Source organism: Gekko japonicus, unplaced genomic scaffold, assembly GCF_001447785.1.
Source record: "Gekko japonicus isolate JY-2015 unplaced genomic scaffold, Gekko_japonicus_V1.1 scaffold3000, whole genome shotgun sequence".
Classification (NCBI taxonomy): Eukaryota; Metazoa; Chordata; class Lepidosauria; order Squamata; family Gekkonidae; genus Gekko; species Gekko japonicus.
This window is the reverse complement of record NW_015170981.1, coordinates 132,488-142,106: the sequence shown is the minus strand read 5'-3', so window position 1 is coordinate 142,106 and position 9,619 is coordinate 132,488. Positions and strand designations below refer to the sequence as shown.

The 9,619-nt window shown below is 50.8% G+C and overlaps 1 protein-coding gene across 1 annotated transcript in view; it reads left to right on the top strand.

The window, feature by feature from the left end:
- LOC107116943 (E1A-binding protein p400-like) overlaps positions 1 to 9,619 on the top strand; it is a gene marked incomplete at its 5' end in the record, with an annotated part of 68,658 nt that overhangs the window by 55,057 nt on the left and 3,982 nt on the right. The window contains 7 exons of the mRNA XM_015418971.1: positions 964 to 1,009; positions 1,114 to 1,223; positions 2,956 to 3,160; positions 4,558 to 4,724; positions 6,172 to 6,375; positions 7,178 to 7,373; positions 9,437 to 9,570. Coding sequence (XP_015274457.1) covers positions 964 to 1,009; positions 1,114 to 1,223; positions 2,956 to 3,160; positions 4,558 to 4,724; positions 6,172 to 6,375; positions 7,178 to 7,373; positions 9,437 to 9,570 — 1,062 coding nt within the window. The remainder of the gene's footprint in view (positions 1 to 963; positions 1,010 to 1,113; positions 1,224 to 2,955; positions 3,161 to 4,557; positions 4,725 to 6,171; positions 6,376 to 7,177; positions 7,374 to 9,436; positions 9,571 to 9,619) is intronic.

The following is a 9,619-nucleotide window of genomic DNA, read 5'->3' as shown; positions in this document are numbered from 1 at the left end:
CATCTGTGCATTCACACCACCCGCCCTCCTTCCCCTCTGCTCTCGGCCCTTCATCTTGTTTCTTTGAAGGCTGTTGGGCGGCGGTCAGAAGGAACTGGCGGGATCTGCGTGCCCCTCCTTGGTCATGCGCAGTGGAGCCGGCGCGTGACCTGGGAGAGGCGCGAAAATCCCTTTTGCTAGCTATCGGTACCGAGAAGGTCAGCGCAGGCGCAGAGTATCCCAAGGGTGTGAATGCACAGATGACCACTCGAAGATCACCAGTTACAGGTAAGCAACCTGTCTTTTCTGTTCATCTGCAAATACAGCATCACTATTAGCCATGATGGTGGAAGGAACCTCTGTTCAGCCATCAGTGGCTATTAGCCACAAGGTATAAATAGGGGCTCTGGGGCAAGTGATGCTCTGTCTTCTTGGTGCTTGGGGGGGGGCAACAGTGGGAGGGCTTCTAGTGTCCTGGCCCCACTGGTGGACCTCCTGATGGCACCTGGTATTTCTGGCCACTGTGTGATACAGAGTGTTGGACTGGATGGGCCTTTGGCCTGATCCAACATTGGCATCTCTTATGTTCTCTTATGTTCTTAAACAAGGTGTTGGGCTACATGGATCACAGCTCTGATCCTGTAGCTGTCTTCTTACGTTATTTTCTGACCACAAAGGCCACATAGACAGTCGTGCTTTTATACTGCCCGTCTGAGTTCACAGAAGTGGCTTCTGCTGCTTATTTATTTAGATTTATATCCCGCCCTTCCCGCGAGTGGGCTCAGGGCAGATTGCAGCAATAAATTACATCAATAGACAAATAATATTAAGCAGTAAAGACAGTTAAAACAGTTTAAAAGATGGGCACAGCAGCAATGCACGATACACATTCCACATCCTAAGGCACTTGTGATTATGTAGTTCTGTGAATCTACACAGTATCAATTCAGTTTCTCATTTGAGTTTGTTTGCATTTTAAACCAGGCTGGTACAATGAAAACATCGGTGACTGGAACAAGCATTCAGACGGGTAAGTGGTACCTGGTAAACCGGAGCATGGTGGGTGATGAGGAAATGAAACCCAGGATGCTCGTTCGTGTCGTGGTCCCCGAGTGACCTTGGCTTTGCTTTCAGCTACTGTGAGTGGGAACGTTATTGTGAACACGGTGCCCGGAGCCCCTGCCGCGACCTTTCAGCCGATCAACAAACGGCTGGCATCGCCTGTAATCCCTGGGACGCTGGCGGTGAGTACCTTGAATTGTGCCAAGTGTAATTTCCGCGTTGAGTTAGGTCAGTGGCAGATGGAGACCCTCTAAAGAAGTTAGAAGGGGGCCATGCAAAAGCTATTGACAAGGGACATCAGTGACCAGGGAACAATCATGCACTGAAAATGGGACACTCCTTCAGTCGTGTGGTTGTTGGATTGGGGGCGGTTGTGTCACCTTGTAAAAGTAAAGGAAACCCGGGATTCTTTTTTGGACATGTATTGGCAAATGGCAGCTTCATGGAAGGAATCTGTGACGTGTGTGTGCATCTGTACAGATGTGGGAGTCGAGGAGGAGGAGGACTGGTGATGCTGTATAACCTCTGTAACCTCGTTTTGGAGTTCTGTTAGTCCCTGAGGTCTAGTTGCCTGAGAGGGTGGCCAGCAGGCTGCTCCCAAGGGAATGTTTAGATTCACACTCTCCCGAGATCTTATCTAGAAACCTGACTTATTTTCCTCTCCCAATGAGTACCACGTGCAAGAAATGACTTGGCTTTTAGGGATGTAGCCGGCAATTAGGGTATAAGGTGTTTAGTTTTAGCTGTGTATCTCATCTCGCATTCTGGCTAGCTTCGCTGTGTGTGTTCAGGCCCCAGTGGATGGAAGCTTCGCCTGCTATTTCTGTAAGTTTGATGACTTATTAAAATCTCATTCTAAGGAAGCCTGGATCTCGCTTATCGTTTCCTTGGGATTTCTGCGAACTTGAGAGCTTCTGGCCAGGGCTCCAAACAAATGCTAAGTACACTTTCCGGTTTGGGTCCAAACAGAAGCTGGGACAAGGTTGGCCAATCCTGGCCAGGGCCTGTGCCGTCAGAAGGCTGGTATCCTTGCCTTCTTGTTCGTAGGGGAGGTGTGCTGTAAATCAGGAGTAGCCAGCAGGAGATACGGTAGCCCTGTGCTGGCCAAAGGGAGGTACATCTATCCTTGCAGCGATGAAGGCTTTTTGAAATAACGTGTGGATGTGGACAGAATGTCCAGAATTAAAGAATAAGTAGAGTCCTGTTTAGTATTTGGCTGCCTAGGTCCTTGGTATTTGGTCAGTATTAATTGGAGCATTATGGGATTTTCTGTAAACAACGGCTCAGAAATAGACTTATTGGGACATAATTTAGCATTGCGTTGCACACTCATTCGCCCGACAGCAGTTTCGTTCTGCAGTCATGCTGTGGCTTTTTATCTTTAATAAAAATGGGACATTAAAATGCACACACACAAGCTAGCTTTCAGTTTCTGTCGTCGGGTGACTGACCCATCTTGATGAAACGTTTCCAGATCTCTGAGAATCATTCCAAAAGAGAGAGTGCAAATGCAAGATGTGGGCTCAGTTCAGATGTCACACCGAATCATGGCTAAGGAAGTCTAACTTGGGTGTGGCTTGATGTCTGAACTGACAAGCCACGCTCTGCAGTATGCCAGCAATCTAGCATCGGTAACTATGGGTTTGCAAACCATTGGCTTGTTTTGGTAACAGGGATTCGGCATGACGTCTGAATCGGCAAGCCACGGTTTCGGCCATTCCTCCTCCAAAGGCTATTATGCCATGAGTGTGTGAGTGAATTTGTGACACTGAGCACTGAACTTTAGAAAGAGCAAGGCAGATAAGCCGCTGTCTGTTTTTTTTGCACGTGGAAAATGCCAGCTGTCTCTTGGTGTGATGTCTGAACTGATCCACTAGGAAGCTGTGAGGTTTCATATCTTTCCTCCTCCCGTAGGCTTCCGGCGGTGCGGCCACGGCCCAGGTGGTACACACCCAACAGAGGACAGGCACCACGCCCGCTGCCTCGACAGAATTGGTGACCCTAGCGTCGACTCCAGGGGTCCGAGCTGTCACCTCTGTGACGGCATCGGCTGTGGTAACCACCAACCTGACCCCGGTTCAGACTCAGCCAAGATCTCTGGTTACTCAGGTCACGCCAGGTAAGAGTGTTAATTTTTCAGTATTTCAATTGTGATTTGAGCTAGAATGTTGTTCTGCCTGTTGTTCGTTTTCTGTTAGACTGACCATAAAATTCTTCTGTTTCCGTCTTTCTGGTTTTCAAGCGATGGCAGTGAGCACGTGGTGTTTGTGGAGCTTGTGTCTCTTTGGAGTGTCTAAGCAGAAGGGACAATGGGACCAAAACGTTTACATAAATAAGCAAATAATATCCTAGCTAGTCTCTCCTTTTTTCCTGGAAGGCCACTAGGGAAGGATTTAAGTCCTCTTGTTCCTGGGTTGGGGAACAGGATGTCTGGAGAGGAGGAAGGAATGGGCTCCACCTTTTCACTCATGATGAATCTTCAGTCCCGAAAGCTGTCTCAGGCATCTGAATTAAAGACTTTAGCCACACCCAGAGGACAATTTTGAGCATCTTTTCCCCCACTTCGTCTTATTCATATCTTATTTATTTGTCCCATCCTTCAGATTGTTCCAGGTGGCATATTTATTGATTGAGTTTACTTAATTTATACTCTGTCTTTGCCCCCAGTGGGTGCCCAAAACAGCTTGCATCGTTCTCCCTCCCCCCAGTTTATTCTCATAGTGACAAACCTGGGAGGTAGGTTAGGCTAAGAGAGCGTGACTGGCCCAAAGGCACCTGGTGAGCTTCAGTGGCAGAGCAAGGATTTAAACCTGGGCCACCCAGATCCTAGGCCAGTCCTCTAACCACTAACTTCTAACCACACGTGGTTCTCCGGCACCTTATGCTCCCAGCAACCTTTTGGGTTAGATTAGGGAAAGAGCCATGACCTTCACGGCCCAAGCAGGGATTAGGGCCCTGGTCCAATACTCTGACCATTACAGTGTACATATGAGCTTAAGAGAAGCCATGTTGGATCAGGCCAATGGCCCCTCCAGTCCAACGCTCTGTGTCACACAGTGGCCAAACCCCAGGTGCCAAGAGGATGCCCACCAGTGGGGCCAGAGCTCCAGAAGCCCTCCCACTCTTGCCCCCCGAGCACTATGAACACAGAGCATCACTGCCCTCAGACAGAGTATTCCCCTACACCTTGCAGCTAATAGCCACTGATGGACCTCTGCTCCATATGTTTATCCAATCCCCTCTTGAAGCTGTTTTTAAGAACATAAGAGAAGCCATGCTGGATCAGGCCAATGGGTCCCTCCAGTCCAATGCTCTGTGTCACACAGTGGCCAAACCCAGGTGCCATCAGGAGCTCCACCCGCAGGGCCAGAACTCCAGAAGCCCTCCCACTGTGCCCCCCTCAAGCACCAAGAACACAGAACATCACTGCCCCAGACACAGTGTTCCCTCTACACCTTGCCGTATGTTTCTCCAGTCTGAGAGCTCTGATTCTCCCCCATGTTTCTCTCTCTTCAGCCGCTCCAGCAGGCGTTCAGCTCTCGGGGAAGACGCTGTCCCAGGCTCACTTCCAGATCCTGCGGCAGCAGCAGCAGGCAGCAGCACAAGTCCAGGTCCCTCAGATCCAGGGCCAAGGCCAGGCCCAGTCGCCGGCCCAGATCAAAGCGGTGGGGAAGCTGTCGCAGGTGAGGGTGGCGCCCCTTAAGTCACGTCGCCACGGTCTGAAGCGTTGCGTTAGTTTCTCTGCACAGAGTCACTCAACTGGTGTTGCTTTCAAAGCTCAAGAGCTGGAGGAACGAAATCCTGCACCTGGATTTGACTGCTGCTCTCAGCACTGTGTTTCTATTTAGTGCATTTTGATGTGAGCATATGGGTCTCTTGTTCCCCCTTTTTAACCTCACCAACAACCCTGAGAGGTAGGTTAGGCTCTGGGAAGGACTGGCCCATGGTCACCCGCTGAGCTTCATGGCCAGAGTGGATTTGAACCCACATCTTACTGTAAACATTAAACCACAATGCTTCATTAACAGCTAGAGGCGATCAGAGAATGGATGGTGGTTTGTGCTTCTGCAGTGGTTTTTAGGAAACTATATTGCTTCCCCCCAGTTCAACTCATTCATAGTCTTGTATTTTGTGCTTTGGAGAGAAGGGGGGAACCCGCTTTGTGGGCGGAATAGACCTGCCCAAATTCTGCACAAAGAAAATATGAATTTTGTGACCAGCCGTGAATTCTGGGGATCAGCTCAGTTCATTGGGCAGTCTGCATAATGGAAATAAGACACTAAAACATAAGACTCAATAAAGAATATAATCTAATACAAAGCGTCAACTTGGCAGTGGGCCCTACTAACCTCCTTGAATTTTTTCCTGAATGTTTGGATCCATACAGCAAATCTGTGCTGCCTTTCATGCTTTGTTCTGGCGTCAACATGAAAAAAAAATGTGGCTTGTTCCTGGAGAGGAGGAGCCTCACAGAGTCCACTCATGGCTCTCCAGCCTCTTTCGCTTCCTGGGTTTGTTACAAATTGCACATTGCTGTGATGTCCAAATTCGTCTCGTAAGCAACTGTGGTTTGTCCTTGCCTCTGTGCCTGGAACTGAAAGAGCTGTCATTCGTTTGCAAGGTCTGAATCCCCAAGCACATTAAATGTGTAGTAATTGAAAAGTAAAAACTTTCAGAGCAGCCAAATGGCCCAGCCTGTCCCTGTTTCATCAGAGCTTGGAAGCTAAGCAGGGTCAGCCATGTTTAATACTTGGATGGGAGACCACTAAGGAAGTCCAGGTTTGGTGTGCAGAGGCAGGCCATGGCAAACCACCTCCGCTGATCTCTTCCCCGTGGTCTGGGGGTTGTCATGAATCAGTTGCGCCTTAACAGCCCACAATGGCAAAAGCCTCAATCATCATTAGTCCGGCTTAGTCATATTAGTCTGGCTCAAGAGGCCTTTCCCTGCCGCGAGAGGCTGTTCTGCCACCTGCAAGCGGAAAGCCCCGCTGCTCCCAGAACATGTCCCCGAGGCAAGATCCCCCTTCCCCCGTGTGTTCAGAGCAGCTTTCGATAGCCGAGACTCTCTTTCCGGGCACCAGAGTCATTGATGGCAAGGGGCGGGGGGCTTGTCCCGTGGTCTCCTTCCAGGAGCAGCTGATCAAGTTGCAGAAGCAGAAGTTGCAGCTTCCCCAGCAGCAGGCCGCCCAGCAGCAAGCGCAGGCAGGAGCCCCGCAGCAGAGCACGCAAGTCCAAGTGCAGCAGCAGCCCCAGCAGCTCACAGCGGTCGCGGCACCGAGGCCCGGGGCAGTCCTGACGGGCACCACCGTCACCAACCTTCAGGTCGCTCGCCTGGTGAGTTGCCCGTTTTTCCTCAGTGAGCATCTCCGTGGGGTACCTCCCACGTGGCTGTAATTGGGGCGGCGGTTCAAGAAAGCAGCATGAACCCGAGAGGGTGGTTCCCTTTCGCTTTTAATGCTTAGTGGCCAGGTGGAGAGAAGCTCTAAATCAAGAGGCAGCACTCCTCCATGTGGGATTTAGGGGGGATTTCAGCTCCATCCCAGTGCCAACCATCCTGTCGCTTCTAAGGAGGTCCCTGATGCATATATTCTTACTGAGTATTGTCAGAAGATTTACACCCATCGCCCTGCCGGAGAGTCAAGAGCTTTGTACTCTTGTGGGGCACGTAGGCTTCTCCTTGCATAAGGAGGATGTATTTTTAATTCAGACTTACTCACTCGGTGCTGTCCTCTCCCACTGATTCTCCAGGGTCCTGTGCACAGCAAGAGCTTTCCTGGTAGTTGAGATCTTTTTATTTGGAGCCAGCCCATTTTGAAGAGCCTGAGTCTCAAACATGGCAATTTTTGTTGTTGTTGTTGGGAAATAAACATACGGCCTCTGGAGAAGTGCGCAGTGACTCATGAAAAGCTCAAATTTTTGTTGGTCTTTAAGGCTCTACTGGACTTCTAAACTTTTCTACAGCCTCTGGATTGTCTCTTTTCTCCATTAAGTGTCTGGGACTGAATCTGGGGCCTTCTGTGTGTGAAGCTGGGGCTCAACCACCGGCCTCCCTCTCTCTCCACCGCTTCTTGTCCCCCGAGCGACTCGGCCTCTCTTCTGTATGCCTGTGCAATAATCTTAATTCCTTACTGCTTAGACTCGTGTTGCTGCTTCCCAGCTTCAAGCGCAAGGTCAGATCCAGGCCCAGACGCCGCAAGCGGCCCAGGTGGCTCTGGCGAAACCTCCGGTCGTGTCTGTGCCGGCTGCCGTGGTATCGTCCGCAGGAGTCACCACGCTCCCCGTTACTGTCGCCGGGATTAGCGTTGCCATTGGGCAGCCGCAGAAGGCAGCAGGTATCTCAACAGTTTCCTGAAATTCAGGGTGTCTGGGGGGGATGGAGAAGAAAAATGGAACAATTCTAAGGCTTTCTGATTCAGCTTTCGTTCTTCCCTGAGAGCAATGCTACAAGAACCCCACGAAGCAGACCTGCTTTTTGCTGCAGTTTCGGGGGCAAAGACACGGATTGGCTGCAAGGAATTGGTGGCACAGAACGTTCTGCGGTCAGCCGAACTTAATCTTAATTCCTTACTGCTTAGACTCGTGTTGCTGCTTCCCAGCTTCAAGCGCAAGGTCAGATCCAGGCCCAGACGCCGCAAGCGGCCCAGGTGGCTCTGGCGAAACCTCCGGTCGTGTCTGTGCCGGCTGCCGTGGTATCGTCCGCAGGAGTCACCACGCTCGCCGTTACTGTCGCCGGGATTAGCGTTGCCATTGGGCAGCCGCAGAAGGCAGCAGGTATCTCAACAGTTTCCTGAAATTCAGGGTGTCTGGGGGGGATGGAGAAGAAAAATGGAACAATTCTAAGGCTTTTTGATTCAGCTTTCGTTCTTCCCTGAGAGCAATGCTACAAGAACCCCACGAAGCAGACCTGCTTTTTGCTGCAGTTTCGGGGGCAAAGACACGGATTGGCTGCAAGGAATTGGTGGCACAGAACGTTCTGCGGTCAGCCGAACTTAAAACAGATCGAAGTCCAGCTTCTGTGACGGCAGGGGAAACGGTCACTTTGGCTGGGATTGAAATGTCAAACGGAGGCAGGATGAGGACTTGGGAAGCGGGCAGGGCTGGGGAGGCTGGCTAAGGAACGAGGCAGGGGAAAGCTCCGAATATGGGACGATGGACTGAGAGAGAAGAAGCCGGTGCCGGTTCGGCAGCTTGAGGGAAATGGTGGAGATAGGAAATTGAGGCAAGAAGGGGCCAGCAAGGGAAGAACGGTGAAGAAGACGTCGCAGCTCTTTAAAAATCAGGAGAGGGAGACGAGTGTCAGGGAAGAGGGATGCTGGCATGTAGAGAGTCTAGCTTCTGCCCAGAGGTTTTCTGCCAGCTGTATCTTCTGTCATTTTCACGCTGGCATCCGGCAACCTTAAAAGGGGGAACAGGAAATACAAAACAGGTGATCAGGGGAAAGAACCTGAATGTCCTGTATCTGTTTGCACCAACCAGTCAGTTGTTGGGCTGCAGATCTCTAGTAAAGGTGAACTCCTCCTCTCTTCCTCCTTGTGCTCTGACATGGATCCGCACAGCTGATGTTTCAGAGTCACAAAATCTGTGCATAGACACAGAGCTGGGCAACGTACCGTGAAGGCGTACACAACGTGAGTCCCAAAGTGACTCATTTAAGAAGTTCTTAAAAAATGGCCTTTCCTAGCATTGCCTTGGAACACCCTGAGCTCAGTTTTCAGGGTTAGAATCTCCGTGGCCGCGACGCTGCAGCGTCAAGGGCTTAGGTTCCCCCACAGTCACCTGTCAGAAAGAGTCTTGCACAAACTCGTGGGGGAGGGCTCTGTCCTTTTCCCAAGGGTCAGTGACTCATACGTTTTGTAGCAGTGCGAATCATTAGCTGTGGGTCCCATGCTCTTTGCGGATGGATGCATTTTCTTGACACTTAGGCTTGCTGAGTTGGAAACTCTCTGAAAATCCTCCAAATTAAAATTCAGGACTTTTCTACATTCAATTGCAGGAAGCGGTGTTCGGTAACTGAGAAAAGCTGAAGCCTTCCCCTGATGTTGTCTCCTGACTCTGGGATTCAGAGGATTAGTGCCTCTGAACATGGAGGTTCCTCTCAGTCACCAGGGCTAGTAGCCACCGATAGCCTCCATGAATCTGTCTAATCCCCTTCTCAAGCTCTGCATTCCTGTGACCACCACTACATTCTCTGGCAGCGAATCCCACCTTTTAATCACTCTCTGTGTAAAGCAGTCTTTCCTTTTGTCCGTCTTGAGCCTACTGCCCATTTGCTTCATCTGGATGCCCTTGAGCGCTAGCCTTTTGAGAGAGGGCATCCCTTGGGAATCCTCCCAGGCATTGTCTTGGAAGGAGCCCCACTAAGCAACCCCCCCTTCTCTTTTTTCGTCCCATGCAGGAGGGCAGACCGTGGTGGCCCAGCCGCTGCACGTCCAGCAGCTCTTGAAGCTCAAGCACCACCACCAGGCAGCCCAGCAGCAGAAAGCCATCCAGCCCCAGGTTGCCCAAGGACAGACTGCCGTTCAGCAAAAGGTCTCTCTCTCTTTTTCCTCTTTCTGCCTTCTCTTTACTCTTTCCGCCT